The following is a 22,212-nucleotide window of genomic DNA, read 5'->3' as shown; positions in this document are numbered from 1 at the left end:
CCATCAAGGCTAGGTCAAATGGGCACTATCTGCAAGTTTGGGTGTTTTTGTACATCTCCCTTCACTTCATATCAGCTGTATGTTTCACTCTCAACTCTAGCCCTCTGTGGCTATGTCCTTGTCCATGGACTCAGGTGTCCCCAGGTCTCACCACACTTTGGACCAACCTGCCCTTCCTCTTCTCTCTCTCATCTCCAGGTCAACACGAGTCTATGGAACGTGGTTGAACTCAGTTCTATGTCCTCTTCTGAATCCATCTTGAGTTTCTGTTAGCTCCACACCCATGTAATGTTGCTACCATTTAAAAATAATCTTTAGCAAAGTTTTGCTTGCATGTGGTATTAATTATACTGTTTACTGATTTCTGCATTGTGTCATCTTTCTTTGGCATGGACACACATTTCTTTCAATCTGTTGGCTTGGTAGCTGTCTTCTAAATTTCTTGGCATAGACAAGTGAGCACATCCAGCACTACATCAGTTTGTCGAAACATATCAATTGGTACTCTGTAAATTCCTGGAGACTTGTGCCTTCAGTGAAGCTTGGACTTCTTTTTTCAATATGCTGCTTTCTTTTAAAATCCTTGATCATATGCTACTTCTTGAAATGTTTGAATATCCACCAATTATTTTTGTAGCACTGACTCTCTCTATCCTTTCCTTCTTCTTTTGATATTTCCTGAGTCATTCAATATTTTGCCCCAAAATTCCTTCAATATGGCAACCTGAGGCTTGAATGTTTTCTTAATTTTTTTCAGCTTCAGAAATACCAAGCACATTCTTCTTCTATGGTGTTCTGACTCCAGGTCTTTGCAAATTATAATACTTGAGTGTCTTCTCAAACTTTCCTTTGAAATTTTCTATTCAGCTCTTTTATTTTATCATTTGTTTCAGTCACTTACCTTCTCTACATTTAAGGCAAGTTTCAGAGTCTCTTCTGACATCCATTTTGGTCTTTTCTGTTTTTCCTTTCTTTTTAGTGACCTTTTGCTTTATTCATATATGATGTTCTGATGTCATCTCACAGCTCCTCTGGTCTTTGGTCATTAGTTCTAATGCATCAAATCTGTTCTTGAGACGCTTTCTAAATTCAAGTGGGATATTCTCAAGGATGTATTGTAGCTCTCATGGACTTGTACTAATTTTTTTCAGGTTTAGCCTAAAATTGCCTATCAGCAAATGTTCCAGAGTCGACCCCTGGCCTTGTCTTAACTGGTGATATGGAGCTTCTCAATTGTCTTGTCCACCATATTATGAAGTCTATTTGTTTTCTGTGTATTATATCTGGTGACGTCTATGTGGATAATCACTGTTCATGTTGTTGAAAAATGGTATTTGCAATAAATTATCCTTGGTCTTGCAAAATTCTATAATGCAACCTACATCATCATGTCTATCACCAAAGCCATATTTTCCAACTACTGAGTCTTCCTTGGTTTCCAACTTCTGAATTCCAATCACCAGACATTATCAATGCATCTTGACTGAATGTTTGAATTATTTAATTTCATCATCACTGACATTAGTGGTTGGTGTGTAAAATTAAATAATTGATCTTCCTTGTAGGTATATCTTCCTTGAAGATAGATCTTGAAACGCTCTTTTTGATGATGAATGTGATGCTATTCCTCTTCTTGTTGTTCACAGCATAGTAACTCATATGATTGTTTGATTCAGAATGGCCAATACCAGTCCATTTTAGCTCACTAATGCCTAGGATATTGATCCTTATGTGTTCCATTTCAGTTTTGATGACTTCCAGTTTCCTGGAATTCATACTCCATAAATTTAATGTTCTGATTCATACTCCATACATTTAATGTTCTGATTATTAATGGATGTTTACAGCTGTTTCTTCTCTTTTTGAGTTGTGCCCCATCAGCAAATGAAGGTTCCAAGAACTTTGTCATTAACGTCAACTCTATTTAGAAGAGGCAACTCTTCCCAATCATATTCTGATTACCTTCAAACTTCTGTTGTTGTACAACATAAAAAATCCCATGGGGGAAGTTCTATTCTCTGATATGGGATCACTGTGAGTTGAAATGGACTCAAATGCACATAACAACAGTTCAAATGAACTCTACACCAGCTTTTCATGATCTCTATGAGCAGATACTGGTTTTAAGTTTATATTTTGGAGGAGTTCCATTCGGTTTCCTATGATGGTCAGTGTTGCATGTCAATTTGGCTTGGCTATCATATCTGGCTATCCAACCAAACACCAATTTAAGTGTTTTAGTGGAGGTATTTTTTAGATGGAGGGACACTGGTAGCCATGGATTATGTATGAGCTGAGTTGCAACTGTAAAGTCAGCAATTCGAATCTACCACCTGCTCTGTGGGAGAAAGATGAGGTTTTAAGCCTCGAAAGCCTATATAAGGCCATTATGAGTCAGAAAAGCTGTCGATGATACAAATTAATGAAAATGGGAATAATTAGTTCCATATCCCACATGAAATATTAGCATTTAATAGTGACTCTGAGACAGTCAGTAGCTGAACCCAAAGCAGTGTCACCAATGGTGGAAGTCATAGGCACTGACGCAGATGGGTGGGATTGAGATTGAAGCCAGAAGATTCTTTCAGTATCTCTCATATCACACTGTTTACTAGATTTCTAAATGTTAATCTCAGCTTTTCTCTAGTCCTTTTGCCCTCAGGTAGAGTTTCCTTATAATTTTCTACTTTTGAAATATACTTACTCTATTTGAGGTAGCAACAAGCAAGACATATAAATGGAAACTCTCATCACACTGTCACTTTATGCCCAAGAGATGACAGTAGGACAGTCTGGTTGGCATTTGGGACACACATTTTGAATGCTCACACCCTTTGTGGAGCCTGAGGGGAGAGTTATTGCCAGAGGGGACTCTGGCAGTATGTGTCATCTACATAAGCCTAGTTCTTACAGTGAGCTCTGTAGAGGAGGGTCTCGACATTTTACTAAAAAAGCCAAAAATAACAACAAAAGTTTCCTTCCTTAATGCTTTTTGAAAACAGAATTTTTAGACTTTGTAGACGTTCAGATCCTTTCAGATTCTTTTGTGAGTTTCAAATAGTTCTCTCAAATCTTTGTACGTAAGCTAAAAAATTCTTCATGGGAAGAACTCAAATGTCCTGGAGGGAATAATCTATTTAAGGAAATAGTCATCTCTCAATTTCTGGAACATGGTTGAAGATGCTAGGCAAGGGAGAGATTAGTTTTGTACCATTTACTGATGTGTGAAGTACCAAAATTCCATTGTTCAATCTAATTGGGAGAAAGGCCTATTTGAATTAGTAGAAAGCTCCAGTTCTGGAATATTTTAAAGGAAATACAGTTTTTATTGTTTTCATATACTAGATGTGCATACTACCTGCTACCAAAGTAGTTCTGTGGAGCTTGTTATAATGAATAAATGGCTAGTTAGTAATTAGTAATATAATTGACATACAGAGAATTCATATGACTTACCGCAGTCCTTAAAAAGTTTGTTTACTTAAGTAGGTTAAAACTCGTCCTTAATATCTTTTGAAACTATTTTTTAAAAGCATTTTCTTGACAGGCATTGTAAAATAAATTCAGCATAGCCCAAGTTAAACAATTAACAATTTTGAAGTGGTTAAGATTAATAAGTGTTAGAGGTTTTTGAAATGAGATAGTCTCTCATACTGTGATAAGTTCCAATCCAACAGGTCTCTTTATGTGAGTATTGAAGTGGCTTGTTATGAGTAAGACATTTTAAGGGTAAACCACCTGGAGACCAGGATACCTCAAAGCTATTATTACAGTGCTCCTGAGAGTCATAAATAGGTACCTTTAGGCTAGACACATGGGTCTATTGACTCAAATATTCTGAACAAATGTCTATCTAAATGATACTAACAAAAAATGTTTTTGTGAGAAAATTCTTTTTCAGGATGGAAAGATTATTCTTAATGGTTTTGCCTTCCAGGTCTCCGAGAACCCTGAAAAGTCCTTAGGGACTAGCCTGGTTGGTGCTTAAGGTTAAATCATTAATTCCTTTTTTTAAAAGTTTTTATTGTGAATTGAGTGAAAGTTTACAGGGAAGGTCATCAGTTTTACATTCAACAAATCATATACTTTGTTTCATTAAAATGGTTATAATCCCCTCCATGTACCATCAGGTTTTGCTCTCTATTCATTTTATATATATATATATAAATTTTTTTATTTTAAACAGTCAGGCATATATAATAATTTACACCACCAAAGGGCACATTCTGCAAGTCTGTCTCCTGGACGCCAGCTCTTAGTCCCTCTCTTTCCATGAATCTAGAGTCCTCAGCTGCTCCCTCTCTCCATGTCCCCATCTCTGTCTCCATCTCTGGTGCCACTGCTTCTCCGGATAAGGTCTCACATTCTGCTTGTGCTCGCTCCGTTGATGGTCCTAGGGACTCTATTTCTGGACTGTAACATTAACTAAGGCCTCATTTTTGTTACAAAAACTTCTACCTTTACAGTGTGACAGTAGCGATTTCACTAATTCCTTTTGGAAAGAGCTGTCCTGGTTAGATTGGCTATGCTTCTAAATTGTAAGCAATGGACTGTTAACTGAAGAGTTGGTAGTTCAAACCCATCCTCTCTTTGGACAAAAGGTGAGGCTTTCTGTGTCTTGAAACCGTATCTATCTATCTATCTATCTATCTATCTATCTATCTATCTATCTATTTAGTCACTATGAGAACCACCTCAATGTCAGAGAGAGAGAGTCAAACAGGCACCTTAGGGATGACAAGCTGTTTAAATTGCCTTAATGAATGTGGTGGGATTTTGTACATTTGGAAGAAATCCTCTGAAAATCTTCATTTCTGAAATATTTTGAGGACTATCATGAAAGAATAATCTAACTGGTCCAAGATTCCTTGTTTATTATCTTCATCATCTCACTGAAATTTGAAGCTAGATTTATAACTGGAATTCGACAAAGGGTAGAAAACTTTCCATGTGACCAGGGTTTAAAGGAGACTTGTGAGCAATGGAGAACGGTTAGAATAATAATTTGGTCTGAATTAGTTGGGGTATAGAGGAAATACATACCATCAGTAAGTTTTCTATTCTGTAGATACAGCTGTAAGGAAGACAGGTTTACCATCCCTAGCCAGCATTTGAGCTCTAATCAGTCTTGGTGTGGCGCTGTAGGATAAGCAATGGACTGCAAGGTTGGTTTGAACTGCAAGATTGGTAGTTCAAATTCACCAGCCAATCCTGGGAAACCCTATACAGGGTCCTAATGAATTAGAACGGACTCAAATGCACTTAACAAAAGAAGTTAATATTTTGCCCCCACAACGATCAGACGCAATATTGACATACCTTCCATCTTGCCGGCTGATGGTAAACCCATAATCACTGTGGTGCAAGAAGCTAACATTCACTCCCACTAGAGGGGTTCCATCTATAGCCACCACTTGGCCTCGAATCACACAGGCACGCCTGCAACACAAAATCAAAGGCAAATATAAAGAGCAGGTTGAAACTAGATTCTAGAAGCCAAATTGTAGAAACGCTGTAAAACATAATTAAGCATAACAAAGAAACAATAATCTCACTAACCAGTTGTTGCTAAGTGCTGTTTAGTTGGTTCTGACTCTCAGTGGCCCACATACAATGGAACGAAACACTGCCTGGTTCTGTGCCATCCTCATAATCTTTCCTATGTTTGAACTCATTGCTGCAGTCACTATGACAATCTATCTCTTTAAGGGTCTTCCTCTTCTTTGCTGGCCCTCCACATTACCAAGCATGAGATCCTTTTCCAGAGACTAGTCCCTCCTACTAAGGAGCTCTGGCAGCATAGTGGTTATGAGTTGGGCTGCGAACCTCAGTGTCAGCAGTTTGAAACTACCAGCTGTTCCGCGGGAGAAAGATGAGGCTTTCTGCTCCCATAAATATTTGTAGCCTTGGAAAGCCTGTACAGGCTCACTATGAGTCGGAACCAACTCCACGGCACACAACAACAACAACAACAACTTTCACCACCTTCGTTTCCAGGGAGCATTCTGGTTGTACTTCTTTGAAGCCAGATTTGTATGTTCTTCTGGTTGTTGTTGTTGTTGTTAAGTGCCGTGGAGTCGGTTCCGACCCATAGCGACCCTGTACAGGGTTTCCGAGGGTGTAAATCTTTACGGGAGTAGAAAGCCTCATCTTTCTCCCGCGGAGCTGCTGGTAGTTTCGAACCGCTGACCTTAAGGTTCGCAGCCCGATTCGTAACCACTACGTAGTCTATGGGATATTCAATATTCTTCACCAACACCAACCAGTAATGACCACTATTAACATTTTAGGGAGGGTATGTGTATCTTTTTTATCCATCAAAACTGAGATTTTGTTATTTTTAAGTTACCATTGTGTTATAAACTATGTACATAATAATTTCAAAATCCTTTATATTTTCAATTATATTAATATTCCCTTAAAATACTATTCTATAACTTGTTTAACCCATCCCCTATTTTGAGAATTTATCTGTGTCTGGTTTTTTCCACATTGAATTTCTTATTATTTCTTTGAGAGAGAGTCCTAGTTGTAGAAGGATATTTTTCCTTCATTATAATTAGTTACATTAATTTATACACGAATACACTGTATATATAGGAGTCTTGGTGTGGCACTGTAGGATAAGCTCTAGACTGCAAGGTCAGTTTGTACCACAATGTCGGTGGTTCGAACTCACCAGCCGCTTCTCAGAAACCCTATATAGGGTCACTATGTGTCTGAACTGACTCAACGGCATTTAACAACAACAACACTGTATGTATTGCTAAAGTCCTTGCTGACCATCTCCCTTACAGTTGAAGTCTTCTCCGCAGAAGTATATTTGTGTATATTTTCTATACATTTATGTACATAGGTGTGAACATTTTTAAGGCTTGTGATGCATATTGCTGAATTGCTTTCTGGAAAATTAACAACAACAACAAAAAACTTACTTGGGTGAATTTTAAGAGTTAAAGTCTACAAAAGAGATGTCCTATCTGGCTATGGTATTCTGATCCTCTTGTGTAACATAAATAAAATATTTCAGGAAAATTTCCCTTCAAACAAATGAGTCTTATCCTTGCTAAAAAATATGATTTCATAAAACTAGTGAGGCGCCATCCCTACATAAGAACGTAGTCCACTAAAATGTTTATATTTTTAGCTGCAGCCTGGCTACCAAACTGTAACAAATTCCAGAAGCCTAAATTTATGAAGGTGGCATGACGGTTAAGCTGTGGGCTGCTTACTGAAAGATTAGCAGTTGAAACTCATCTAGCAGCTCTGCAGGAGAAAAGACCCGGTCTGTTGTTGTTGTTGTTAAGTGCTATCAAGTCAATTCTGACTCATCGTGACCCGTGGTGGGTTTGAACTTCCGATCTTGTGGTTTGCAGTCCAGTGCTTATGCTAGGACCTTATACTTCCATAGAAATTACAGTTAAGAATGAGAGCCCAATCCTAGTCTTCCCAGTTCGATGTTCTAGGACATACAGATTATAACTGGAGCTGGCAGTGTTGGTGAAGATTGGGCAAGGTCAGTGTTCCACCAGTGGAAGCTCTGAGAATTAAGTACAACTCAATCTTGGGCTGAAAGAAGGGATGTTTCGAGGGCAAACAGCATTGCAGAGTAACCCTATCAATTCCACTCTAAGATTATACATTCTCCTAGCAAAGTCAGTAAGTCTAGACAATGTATCTAAAAGCTCATGGCCACAGAGATTCTAGAAAACAAAGACTCTGATGGTTACCAGCTTGTTGTTAAGTGCTGTTGAGTTGGTTCCGACTCTGAATAGGGGTTCCAATCCTATATATCTGTGTTGTGGGAGCACAAAGTCTCATCTTTCTCTCTTGGAGTGACTGGTGGATTGGAACCACTAATCTTGTGGTCCACAGTCCACTGATTGCCTACAGAGCCCAGACATTCCCCTGGTTACCAGTTAAAGTTTAGCTTATGTTTTAACTTTAAAGTCCTATTTAATATGTGTATGAGTACAATAAAGCCCACAACCAAAGTCTACTACAACATCAGAGAAATGGGTTAGAAGTTATGGTAAGAGGATTTGTCCTGCATTATCCAAAGCTGTAATGGTTAGGGTTTTGTGTCAGCTTCACTAGGCCAAGATTTCCAGAGGTTCAGCAGTTTGGATGTGCTTATTCCTATGGTGATGAAACCTAATACAGGAATAGTTAACTTTCTGATGAGTGGCTATGAGCAGCTAATTAATTAAAGGGATGCTTCCTTGGCTGTGGCCTGTTCCCAATAAAAATGGACATGTGGGAGGGACTCAGTCTCTCTCTTCCATTGGGGACCTGGGACTCTACAATTGTAAGATAATAAATTTCTCTTTATATATATGTTTCACTGCTTTCATTTCTCTAGAAACGCCTGCCAAAAACAAAGGCCTTCCTGTAACACAAACTACAAGTCAGTAAGTATTACACAAAAGCAAGCTGCTGTTGTCAGTTGCTAACAAGGTGGTCTCTATTCAAGGTGACCTCATGTACAATGAAATGAAATGCTGCTCCATCCTCTGCCACACCCATAATCAGTTGGGGATCAGAATGTTGTGAGCTATATAGACTTTCCACTGGCTGATTTTTGGAAGTAGATCATCAGACCTTGCTTCCTAGTTGGTCTGGTCTTTTACCTTCCCTTATTCATTGTCCATCTTTTGCATACCTATGAGGTGACTAAATATACCATGGCTTGTGTTAGGTGCACCTTAGTCTTTAAACTGACATCTTTGCTTTTTAATGCTTTAAAAAGATCATTTTCAGCAGATGTGCCCAATGCATTACATCATTGTTTGATTTCTTGACTGCTGCTTCCATGCGCACTGATTGTGGATCCAAGCAAAATTTAATTCTTGACAACTTCAATCTTTCATCCATTTATCATGATGTTGCTTATTGGTCCAGTTGTAAAATTTTTGTTTTCTTTATGTTGAGGTGTAATCCATACTGAAGGCTGCAGTCTTTGATCTTCATCAGTAAGTGCTTCAAGTCCCCTTTGCTTTCATCAAGTAAGGTTGTTCCATCTGCTTATTGCAGGTTGCTAATGAGTCATCCACTGATTCTGATGATGTGCTCTTCTTGATACAGTCCAGCTTCTTGGATAAGGGGGCAGGGTAGGATAGGAGTTAATTTGGGACTTTCCAAGGCTCCTTCAGGTAACAAGGTGGTCTTTACAATAATGTCTACCTTGGTGGTCACTGATTCACTATTGGTAAGACAAGTCTACAGTTAGTTGTTTTGTTTGTTCACATTTATCTAGACATTGTGTTTTTCCACAGCTGAAATAGGCTCAATTATTTTTGTTTGTATTTTGTCAAGCCTAGTTGGCACTATTTTCTCATGTTTTATGACAGACACAGACTGATCTCTTCTCTTTGCTGCTCTTATATTCTCCACACAGCTTATATTTATGAAAGATTCAGGCTGATGAGTGAACATCTCATAAAAGTCATCATTATTCTGTGCATTTCTCTTGTTTCCCCCTCTTCTTTCATTCTGTATCTCATTCAGAATAGACTTGTCTTTTGACTCTTCTGCTCCTTAATATTCCTCATATTTTATGAAGCACAGAGATTTGTGTGATAACGACCCATCAAAGTCATCATTATTTAAAACATTGCTTACCTGTTCTTCTTCTCATTCAACCCACTCTTCATCATTCATAAATAATGTGCAAAGACTTGTCTTTCGACTTCCTTATTTTCTTTATCCCTCATATTTTATGATCTACACCACCTTACAGCATATGATAAAGCCCCATCAAACTTATTAATCTACACTTATCAGTATTGAGCTCTCTTTATAATGTATTACATTTTAAATGTTCTAAGACTCCTTATATTTTGCTGCATTTCCCCCATTATTTACACACTTTACATCATCCATCTTTCACAAGAATAATTTTTAGCTACTTTTATTCCTCGATTACTATGACTTGCTGTAATTTTTTGAAATACACCAGTCATCCTGTGTCAGTGTAAATAGTCTAAATTTTGGGACAGTATAGGCAGTCTCCGGATTATGAATGAGATCTAACCCATCCCTAAGTGTGTCTTTAAGTTGAATTTATGGTCAGAACAGGTGCATCATATTTAGCCTTACTTTAGTGCTAGAAAAGGTTTGAAGATTTTTCAATTATTTAAAAGCTGCATGTGTAGCAACTGGAGGTGGTTATGATGAAGAACTTGTTGCTAGTAATGGTTGCTTCATTTCAAAGTGAGGGCAAACTCACTAGTACCGGACAAGTACTAGTTGTCTGTGAACCGGACATTGAAGTGTTCTTTTAATTTGCAGTAGTCTTGATTGGCATGGGACACAGAAACATAGGCAACGTCTACTTCTCAGGCAAACTCTCCATTTCAAAAAGAAAGCTCTTGGATCTACTTGCTTCTGCAGGCTATATCAGCTCAAAATGAATCTTCATATATATTCTTGGCAAGTGTGATGTATTGTGCCAATTCCTTTTGCCCAACTACCCGTTTGTGTACCCCTCCTATCTTTTAAGCTCAACTTCCTTTCTAATTGTGTTTGTTGCTTTGCTGTTTGACACAGTCACTTAAATGTAGTTTCGCCTCCATTTGTATTACCTGTTTTGATTATACTTCTTACTATCAAAGGCAGCTTATCTTTTTTCAAGATTAGGTCCTTAATATATTAGTGAGGCATATGTGGCGGGGGGGTGTGTGTCTGTCCTTGACAGTCCCATAATCCTACTCCCTGTACTTTGCTTTATCCCCATTGTGGTGCCTCTATATTTCCTCTCCAAGAGTCTTGGGTTTCCTCAAAGAACCCCCTAAATAAGGCAGTCCTACGAATCCTGCTGTGGTGCTGTATGACAAGAAGGTGGTGGTTTAAACCCACCAGCTGCTCCTCGGAAACCTTATACAGGATTGCTATGAGTTGGAACTGACTCAACGGCACTTAACAACAGCAATAACATCTTGACTGTGCTTGGCCTGTCTGGGAGAAACATTTTGAGCTCTTGAATCTATTTGCTGTATCAAAACTACCCTAGCCTCAGTCCTAGTTCTTCAAGGACCTGTCCTCTTCTGAAACCTCTTCAGTTAAATAATAAACTGTCTTAACTCTATAGATTCATACTTGGGGCACTTGAGGAGTACTGATCACTCTGACAAAGTAAAAGAGTTAATGAAGCTAGGTTGGCTGGTGGAATTCTTTCATGCTTTTCAATAAGATGACAGAAGCTAATATCTGAATTGTAATGAAGCTGGTTTTTCCCATGTGTATAGCACATATGTTCCCAGTGCCCTCTTGTGTGTGTGTGTGTATACACAGTCAATGGCAGAACTGGAAGCTTTCTAGCTTTGCTTAGGATCCTTCCTCTTTGATTCACTGACTTTTAATCCTGAAATACAAGGGGGCTTCAAAAGTTTCATGGAAAAATGGAATGAATAAATAATGGAATTTTCCCACATACTTCAAGCATCCTGGTATTTGTCCTGCAATAGATGGGATGCTCTGCTTCCTTGAATCTTTTAAGAATAAGAATCTTCCTGCTGTTGTGGGTTAGAGCAAGACACCTTGAACTTCGATGGGGTATGTCCAATATGACTTTTTTAAAACATGTATGAAGAAGATCATTGCTCACGAGTGTCTCTTTTCCTGTTCTCTGGAGAATCCAGGCTGCTGCCAAGCTGTCTATTTGCTGTCACTATGCTAAAGCAGCAGCCCCCAAGGAATTGCTTCTCCACTTTAACTAAATACTGAATCCTCTAGGTGTTGGGAGCTTGGTCTGAAGAACAGGGCATCTTGGGAAATACAAGTCAGAATACACTTTACCAAGAGGCTTATTTAACTAACAAGCTGCTTGTTAGACAGCTCGGATGCAAAAGGTCTAATTCATTCTGTATTTGCTATTTCCATGGCACAAATTATCCCTAGCCTTCAATCAGCTCTTGGTTGTATTCTCCTCTTCCCTTATTTGTTGTCTTTTGTCTTCTGTGTCAAATTTCCAATATTCATTCAACACCTCAGGCAACAACATTAACCTCAAGCACAAAAGTTGGTTTGAAAAACAAGGCTGAAAACAAAATTGCTGAAAGAAGATGTAATTTACTGCATTGTATTTCTGATTAAAATCTTTGGTAAGGAAAATGAGGCTCAGGGCTAGGGAAGTCACAGCTATTTGCTTTTGTTGCTAACAGCAGCATGAACAACCTTTGAAGGGTAACATTCAAAATCAAGGACCTGGTCAGCAGGGGTCCTAGCAGCAGATGGGCAGGTTAGGTTGTTTTCTCCATAGGAACAGATGAAATTAGTTCCACAGCTGATAGCTCTGGTCAAGAGATAGCATTGAGTAGGACTGGACTGGTGGTGGTGGTGCTGTGCCGTGGAGTTGGTTCTGACTCATAGCAACCCTGTTTCCACGGGAGCAGGAAGCCTCATCTTTCTCCCACAGAATAGCTGGTGATTTCGAACTGCTGATTTTGAGGTTAGCAGCCCGACTCATAACCACTACGCTACCAGAGCTCCTTTGGACGGGACTAGGAGAGGCCACATGAATCATCTGCTCACTAGTACTTGAGGTAAATTCCTCTAGAAACTTCAACGGACAGACCATCTGAAGTGTGGTCTAGGGATCTCCGGACATCTCCTCCATGGGCTTATCAAATATCCCATAGTCATAGATTGTGTCATTTTGGCCAAAGCAGTGCTGATTCTGGGGCCCTGAGTCTGGGACAAAACTCTCCGGGACTCCCCTACATTTAAAGCTGCAGATGGCCTTTTTATGTACTGCCATAACATACTTACTAAAGGATTTTCTAATTAGAATGTGATTTGGGGCAGTGGTGTTGGTTCTTCATCCTTTCTTTTATGTGCCGTGGAATCGCTTTTGTGCATAGGGTTTCCTGAGGCTGTGAATCTTTACAGGAGCAGAAAGCCTCATCTTTTTCCTCATGGAACTGCTGGTAGTTTCCAACTGCTGACAGTGAGATTAGCAGCTAGACTCATAACCACTACGCTACCAGAGCTTTTTTTCTCTTGTGTAGACCAGGAGTTTTTAAGCTTGATTATGTAGTAGAATCAATAGGCTTGTTAAAACAAACTGCTGGGCACTGTTCCCCCCCCGCCCCCCCCCCCGGAGTTCTGTATTCAGCAGATATGGAGTGGGGCTGAGAATGTGCATTTCTAACAAATTCCCAGGTAATGATGGTAGTGCTGATCCCAAGCCCAAACTTTGAGAACCACTGCTCTAGAGACACTAAGGCATGTGCATACTGAGCCTGAGGAGAGTGGCAGGGCACAGAGCATATAAAGGCAGGCAAATAACCACCTGGTTCACAACTTGCTATTATCAATTCAGTGTGGCGGGAATATTAATTTACTCTTCTTATAAATCTCAGGAAAAGGCTGTAGTCTGGGAGTCATGTTGAAACTGTCATGGCAAAGTGGTGGTTGGAGTACAAGATGGACTGCAGGGTCCCATCAAACGCAGAGATTATAAAATGGAAATAAATATGTTATCGTTTGATTTATTTTTCTCAAATAAGCATTCATTTCTCCCCCATCCCTATTGTTCTCATTATGTAGCATCTGTATCTGTGTCATCACACTTTTCATAGTCTGTCTTGAATGAGTTACATTGTAGATCTCACTGTCTTTACCATTAAGGGCAGGGGCTCTGTGATTTTCATCTCTGTGTCCTTTCCAGTCCCTGGTGTACACAGCAAATGCTCAAGAGAGGTATAACTTGTCCAAGAATATCAACTGAAATATTTTTATATGAGAGTATAAGATACTTGCAACCTACACTTATGGCACTGCCTCAAGGGTTTCAGAGACTACTTTGAGGTTCCTGTGTCACAGATGGCTTAGAGATAATTTATCAGACACCAGTGTTCAGGATTGTGCATCATCGATTTCTCATCATGAGAGTTTAGTTTGGTAACTGACTATTTCAGTGAACTGAATAGGACTCCTGTGATCTGAAAAAGTGAATAATTGTTGCTGTTAAGGTGTCCTTGAATTGGTTTCAACTCCTAGTGTACATATTATGTATGACGGAATGAAATGCTGCCCAGTGCTGCATTATACTCACTATTCTTATATTTGAGCTCATTGTTGTAGCACTCTGTCAATCAATCTCTTTGCGGGTCTTTCTCTTTTTCTCTGTTCCTCTACTTTACCAGGCATGATGTCATGAGACAAAATGAGGACATGAGACAAACTCTCATCACTCTCACTTGTATGGAGTATTCTGGGTGTAACCTCTTCCAAGACACTTGATTCTTCGCCTGACAGTCAATGGCATTTTCAATATTCTTTACCAATACCACAATTCATATGAATCATTTCTTTGGGCTTCCTAATTCATTGTCTAGCTTTCGCATGCATATGAGATATATGAGAAAATGAAAGTACCATGGTTTGGATTAGGTGTGCCTTAGTCCTCAAAGTGACATATTTAACACTAAATATCTAAAATATTCAAATATCTAAAAGATAGCTATCTTTTGTAGCAGATCAGCCCAATGCAATACATCAATTGATTTATTGACTGCTGCTACCCTGAATGTTGATTGTGAATCCAGCAAAATGAAATCTTTGAAAATTTTAATCTTTTTTTCCATTTATTACGATGTTATTTATTGGTCCTGTTGTGAGGATTTTCTTTACATTCAGGTGCAGCCCATACTGAAGGCTGTGGTCTTTGATCTTCATCCTCTTCGCTTTCAGCAAGCAAGGTTGTATCATCTGCATGTTGTTAATGAGTCTTCCTCCAATCCCTATGATAAATTCTCCTTTATATAATCTAGTTTCCTGGATTCTTTGTTCATCATACAGATTGAATGACTATGATGAAAATATCAAACCCTGACACCCATCTTTCCTGGTTTTAAATCTCTTATTCTGTTTGAACAAACTGCCTCTTGGTCCGTATACAGGCTCCTCCTCATGAGCACAATGAGGTGTTTTGGAATTCCCATTCTTCCATAATTTGTTATGATCCACACAGTCCAATAGCTTTGTATAGTCAAAACACAGGCAAAGGTATTTTCAGCTTTCAGCCAAGATTCATCTTTTATAACCAATGATATCTCTCATTCTCTGTCCTCTTCTGAATCTGGCTTGAATTTTTGGTAGTTCTCTGTTAATGTACTGCTACAATCTATTTTAAATTATCTTCTGTAAAACTTACTTGCCATCTGGTATTAATGATAGTTGCCAACCCTGAGGTTAGCAGTCCAATGCTTATCCTACAGAGACACACTAGGACTCCAGTATTAAAGATGGTGATGATGGTGGCTGTGTGCCACCAAGTTGGTTCTGAGTCCTAGTGATGCTGTATGGGGTTTCTGAGGCTGTAAATCTTCATGGGGGCAGAACGCCTCATCTTTCTCCTGCAGAGTGACTGATAGATTCAAACTGCTGATGATGTGGGTTGTAGCTGAGCTTGTAATCCATTATCCTACCAGGGCTCCTTGGTATTAATGATGATGTTATTGTTGTTAAGTGCCCTTGAGTCAGATCTGACTCATAGCTACCCTGTATAGGGTTTCTGAGGAAAGTCTGGTGAGCCTGAACTGGGGGCCCTGTGGTTCAAACTGACCTTGCAGTCCAGTGCATTAACCTACCGTGCGGGTAGTAGTTCAGCTCGTAATCTACTATGCTGCCAAGACTCGAGGTATTAATGACATTGTTCAATAATTTCCACATCCTGTTGGATCACCTTTCTTAGGAATGGGCACAAATAAAGATCTCTTCCAGTCAGTTTCTCGGTATAGAAAAGAATAAAGTGAATAAAATAAATTTTCCTTAGATGCTTAATTTATGCACAGTGATTCCAAAGCACTTACTTAACAACAACAACAAAACTCATTATTGGAGTCCTGGGAGGTCCTGTAGGATAAGCACTTGTCTGCTAACCACAAAGTCAGGGTTCAAACCCACCAGCCACTACTCAGAAATCCTATACAGGGTCAGAACTGAGTTGATGACACTTAACAACACAACAAAAACGCCATTATTGGGGGATCGCTGGTTGTGCAGTGGTTAAGTGCTCTTCTGCTAACCGAAAGACAGGAGGTTCAAATCCACCAGTCACTCTGTGAGAGAAAGATGAAGCAGTCTTCTTCTTTAAAGATTACAGCCTTGGAAATTTTCTGGAGTACTTGTACTCAGTACAATAGGGTAACTATGAGTTGGAATCGACTCAACAGCAGTGAGTTAATGTTCAGTGGGTTAAGATTTGGGGAGTTTCTGCACAAGCTAGGTTATTTATTTTTTTTGATGTATGTTATCTAAGCTAGTATAGCACCAAGAAAACAATGTTAAAGCATAAACCTGTTCTCATGCTCTGACAATGAGAATGCAATGAATGTTCATGTACAAACCCAATAAAATCACATTAATTGTTACTTAAATATAGCAGGATGAATTAACCCTACTCACTTGGTCACTAGCCCAAATAAATTATACCTACCAAGTGGGTAACATTAAAAGCAACTGGCAGCATTGGCCATCCACATTCTAGGAATCTAGCAAAGGTGGTGCTATTGAAAATGCAGATAGCTTTTTAAAATAGAATTATTTTCCTCATGGCTAGTGATGTTTCAAGTGAAACAAAATGGGGGCACTCACCCTGAGTTAGGGTGGCTATTTTCCCATCTGCCCTGGTAATTGCTTGTCAAAAGTAGGCTTGCTTAGGATGCCTGAGATCCCCAAAGAAATGGGAAAAAGATCAAGTGTTTTGAAGCAGTAAGGAAACTGACGACACACTCCCATTTTCAGGACTGCGTAAGTGCCAGTTCACTTCATTTAGACACATGATTATTTTTGTCCAGAATTTGAATCCTGAAATATTTGTCCTGTAAGTCCTTGTCTCAAAGTCTCAAGAGTCAAACTTGTTTTTTTGTTTTAGGTGGGGGAGGGGGGAAGGGGAGGAGAGGGGAGGAGTGAAGGGGATGTTATTAGGGTGCTTTTTGTTTTTTGTTTTGCCTTTCTACACATTACTCAAATGATTTATCTTTGTAATCAGCCTTATGGGGTTTTATTAACCTCATTAACCTCTCCTGTCACTTCTTCATGAATCTGCCTTTCAAATAATGGCTAGTCATTAAATATAGGGCAGGTCCTCATTGTTAGCTATATCCTAAGTGTGAGTTACTCTTCCATCCATGGAGAAAAAGTGTGACCTGGCTCTCTCCATACAGTGATCTAGCTCTGGCTTGCTGATAATCATATTTTTTCCTAAGAAGTAGAATAATCATCGTATTTTTTTCCTAAGAAGCAACTTTTGGCCTCAGTTGCTTCTTACGTAAAATTGGAAGAATAGTTCTCTGTTTCTCTCCCCCATCACTTCACAGAAATGTTGGAACCAGAAAACAACCCAATAAAATGGTTGCTCTATGAACTGGATCTCTCAATTTTTGTTATTCTATACTTCGGACATATTGCCAGGAGGGACCAGTGGCTGGAGAAGGATATCCTGTTTGGTAAGGGGGAGGGTCAGCGTAAAAGAGGAAGACCTCCAGAGAGATGGATTGGCAAAGTGGCAGCATCAATGGGCTCAAGCGTGGTAACAATAGTGAGGTTGTCCCAGGATCGGACAGTGTTTCGTTCTGCTGTGCACAGGGTCGCTATGAGTTGGCACCAACTCGATGGCACCTAACAACAAGAACAACATCATGTACCCTTATTAAGTACTTGCTATGAGCCAAGTGTCCTGGTGTGGTGCTGTGGGTTAATGCGCCAGACTGCAAAGCCATTTGAACCGCAAGGTCAGCAGTTCAAGCTCACCAGCTGCTCCTCAGAAACCCTATACAGGGTCGCTATGGGTTGAAATTGACTCGATGGCACTTCACAACAACATAAACCAAGTGTTAAGCATTAGGCTGCTAACTGATAGGTTGGAAGCTCGAACCCACCAGCTGGTCCATGGGAGAAAGATGAGGCAGTCTTCTTTTGTAAAGATTTACAGTCTTGGACACCCTAGGGAGCAGTTCTACTCTGCCCAGTAGGGTTGCCATGAGTTGGAATAGTTATAACGGCAGTGGGTGTTTATTTAGTTATGAGCCAGGTACTATGCCTTGCTCAATTTAATCTCAGTATAACCTTGAGTAGATAAAACTATTAGCCCTGCTTTAAAATGAGCAGACAACCTCAGAGAGGCTAAAAATCTTGCTCAAGGTAACATAGATAGTATGTGGTGGCATGGTTGAGGTCTCTATACCTAGGTTCTAGAGAAACTGAACAGTAATGCAGAGAGATGGTTCTTCGTCAAGATGTAAATAATATGACTACAATTGGAAAGCAAAATGTTCACCCACAAAGATGATACTATTTCTAGGACATTATTGGTGGTGGTTATGTGCCGTGGAGTTGGTTCTGACTCAGTGACCTTGTACAGGGTTTCCAAGGCTGTAAATCTTTACGGGAACAGAATGCCTCATCTTTCTCCTGCAGAGCTGCTGGTAGTTTCGAACTGCTGACCTTGAAGTTAGCAGCAGCCTGACTTGTAACCATTACACTACCAGAGTTCTTAGGACATCATTAGTGGTAGAAATTTACCAATTGCTGAACTATAGGCTAAGCACTGGACTGCAAGATTGGTTTGAACCACGAGGTTGATGGTTCAAACTCCCCAGCCACTCCTCGGAAACCCTATATTGGGTCGTTATGAGCCAGAACTAACCCAACGCCAGTTTGACAACAACAACAAGGAACACTTTTTATATGAAGTACATGTAGTGGAGATGAGCTACAGTAGGCCATGCATTCCCTTTTTCCAAATTTGCTTTCCACTCTGTCCCCGCAAGAGATAAACTGAGGTGAAGAATCCAGCTAGAGAGTCAGTGCAAGCAAAGAATAAGGATGAGAAGTTGCTAATGAAAATGTCAGCCTTTCGACTCTGTATCCTAATTGAGCAATAAGTAAGATAAACAAAACACTAGAAAATACCACTATTCTCACTGAGATAAACTGTAGATAACTAACTGGTGTTATTGTTAAGTGCGTTGAGTCGGTTCCGACTCATAGCAATCCTGTATCACGTTTCTGAGGAGCAGCTGGTGAGTTTGAACCACCCACCATGTGGTTCAAACCGACCTCAAGGTCAATTGCTTATCCTACAGTGCTACTAATTACAATTATTAGCATCTCAGACTACCTGGATTTCAAAATATCAGAAATAATCAACTGAACATCATTATGAGGATTTGTAGTCTGATTTCCGTTCCATTCTTCCTTGCCCAGGAGCATTTACAGAGATGTGAAAGTCACACATTCTTTCTTTTTTGTACCTTTAGGTGTTGACTGCTGATTTCAGGAGCTAGTCAGCACTCTAAATCTTGGAACCTTCAGCACTTTGTAATTTTTTTAATGTGTCTTGAGCATGTGTTTCCTGAAATTTAGCATTAGATAAGTTGTCTGAAAATCAGGAGGTTCCATCTTCACACATGTAACACCTTTCACATACATGAGATCAAAGTGCTTTATTAGCAAGTAGCAACAACCTTGCTTTCCACTTAGGACAACAACTGCAGCTGTGATAAGCACAGAAAGATGTTCAGGAAAGGGAACGTGGAAAGACAAATAGCTGAGCCAAACTATCCTTTGAATCTTTTTCCAAACAAGAGTCAGCCATCTACCTTCTTTTAGAAAGAAAGATGAACAGAGGTAGATTTGAGGATGTTGATGCCTCATAAGGAGCTTCTCCTGCCCTTCGTCTATTCAAATTATCCAGTAATTATTGAATTGTGTGTTTTTCAACCTCTAATTCTGTACCTCCTATGATGTTTTCCACCTACCTGGATTAACAGTACACATAATTCTACCATTAGCAAACAGACTTAGATGTTCTCAACAGACAGAATCACGAAGAAGTTAAATACAAAGCATACGGATTCAAATTTGAACCTCAGCAAAATTACAAATGATTATCTGTGGATTTTCTGGGGGCTATTTATAAGTAGACAAAACTGTGAATGTTAATTACATGAATGCTTGAATCCTGTAATAACATTGTATCTCCTTTTCTTATAAATATTCTAAAATATAACCTTTTCTTTTTCATGATTTCTGATCAGTAAGTGGTTTTTCAAATATTTGATTTCTCTTAGGTTTAGAACTAATTCATGATCTTCTCTCAGTAGTCTAGGGCTCTTGCTGATTTTCTCTCTTTGAGCTTATTCAGTTTGTCTGAAGCACTCACATTCTCTCAATGTACTCCTGGGGGACAGGCACTCCATGCCTTCACCAGTAACACCTAAAGCAGTAACCAAGTTCCTTGATAAAAGTCTGCTGAAGGTAAGAGCTGCCCTACTCTTCCACCAGAGTCCTGGTGTGGCCTGTAGGATCAGCACTGGATTGCTAATAGAAAAATCAGCTGTTCAAACCCACCAGGAGATCCTCAGAAACAGGGTCGCTATGAGTTGGAACTGACTTGCCAGCACTTAACAACAACAACTCTTCCACTGCACACAATGCTGCATGCAGAATCTTGATTCAATGGGCTCCTAAAAGTCACTTGTGTGAAAATCTATGGCATAAAGGGCCATGTAGCAGGAAACATTTATGTCAAGATTATCCAACAAACAGATGAATATTCTGATATCTGTATTCCAGTGTTACCTCCTGTTATGGATTGAATTATGAACCCCCCAAATATGTGTTGTAAAACCTAATCCCTATACCAGTGGCTGGAGTTCTGGTATGGCACTCTAGGGTAAGAAGTGGACTTCTAACAGCAAGGTTGGCAGTTCAAACCCACCAGCCAATCTTCAGAAACCCTATGCAGGGTTGCTATGAGTTGGAATGACTTGACAGCACTTAACAACAACAACAATATACTGGTGACTAGAATCCCATTTGGGAATGGGTATTCTTTGTTATGTAATGAACAGTATTATTGTAGAGTTTAAGTCGATCTCTTTTGAGATATAAAAGAAATTAAAGAGCAAGTGAGCAAGCAAAGATTGGGGAAGAAAGTTGATAAAGAAGATAGACCTGGAGCAGAAACTCATAGGAGACAAGGACTTTCCTCCAGAGCCCAAAGAGAAAGAAAGCTTTCTCCTAGAGCTGATACCCTGAATTTGGGTTATTAGCCTCCTCAACTGTGAGAAATAAGTTTCTCCTTGTTAAAACCACCCATTTTTGATATTTCTAAGAGCACTAGATAACTAGACACCTCCTCAGAGAGGCTTTCAAAGACCACCCTGTCTAAAACAGTCATTCTCTGTTCCTTAATCTTTCTTTATTTCACTTGCCAGCACTTATACCTACCTGACATGTACCTTTTTCATTATTGTTGGCCTTCCTCACTAGACTGTATGGGGAAGGGATTTTATCTATTGTAGCCCAGAGCGTAGGACAGTGACTATCACTAAATGAATAAATGAACAAAGTAGACATTGTAATGTTCATAAATCTCAAGAATGAAATGATTTATCTTCCTCAATATGGACTGTCTTGAAAGAAACTGTAAGATATTATAAATGATGCCGAAGAGTGGTTAATGAAAATTGTTTTCATGATTTACTGTTTTTTCTTTGCATTAATCTGTTAATATCAACACTTTAAACTGTAGAAAAATTAATTTATTTAGCCATAAAAGACATAAAGTTCTAATATATAGAGTCTTGGTATGGCGCTGTAGGATCAGCACTGGACTTTGAACCACAAGGTCAGCAGTTCAAACCCACCAGCTGCTCCTTGGAAACCCTATAAAGAGTTGCTATGAGTTGGGATTGACTCGATGGCACTTAAACCAACAACACAACAACAACAATGTGAAAGGGTAAAATTGCTTTTAAACAGTCTACATACATTTTGCATTTTGCTTGCAGCCTCTTGTTGATGTTAGGTGTCCTTGAGTCAGTTCTGACTCATAGCAGCCAAATGTACAACAGAACAAAATACTGCTTAGCTCTGTGCCATCCTCACAATCTTACTTATGTTTGAGCCCATTGTGTCAATACATCTCGTTGACAGTCTTCCTCTTTCCCACTCACCCTTTACTATTAAGCCTGATGTCCTATTACAAGGACTGGTTCCTTCTGATGATATGTCCAAAGTACATGAGACAAAGTCTCACCAACCTTGTTTTAAGGAGCATTCTGGCTGTTTTTCTGGTAGTCCATAGTTTATTCAATATTCTTTGCCAACACCATAATTTAAGGGCATCAACTCTTCTTTGGTGTTCCTTATTCACTGCATTGTTGTTGTTGTTGTTGTCAGGTGCCATCGAGTCGGAAC

General features: G+C 39.4%; 1 protein-coding gene across 3 annotated transcripts in view; it reads right to left on the bottom strand.

The window, feature by feature from the left end:
- TENM1 (teneurin transmembrane protein 1) overlaps positions 1-22,212 on the bottom strand; it is an 884,561-nt gene that overhangs the window by 223,027 nt on the left and 639,322 nt on the right. For all 3 annotated transcript variants that reach the window (XM_006862844.1, XM_006862842.1, XM_006862843.1), the window contains exon 16: positions 5,320-5,439. In XM_006862844.1, coding sequence (XP_006862906.1) covers positions 5,320-5,439 — 120 coding nt within the window. The remainder of the gene's footprint in view (positions 1-5,319; positions 5,440-22,212) is intronic.

The sequence above is a fragment of the Chrysochloris asiatica genome, unplaced genomic scaffold (assembly GCF_000296735.1).
Source record: "Chrysochloris asiatica unplaced genomic scaffold, ChrAsi1.0 scaffold00051, whole genome shotgun sequence".
NCBI classification, from domain to species: Eukaryota; Metazoa; Chordata; class Mammalia; order Afrosoricida; family Chrysochloridae; genus Chrysochloris; species Chrysochloris asiatica.
The sequence above is the reverse complement of the archived record's forward strand: the minus strand, read 5'-3'. Positions and strand labels throughout refer to the sequence as shown.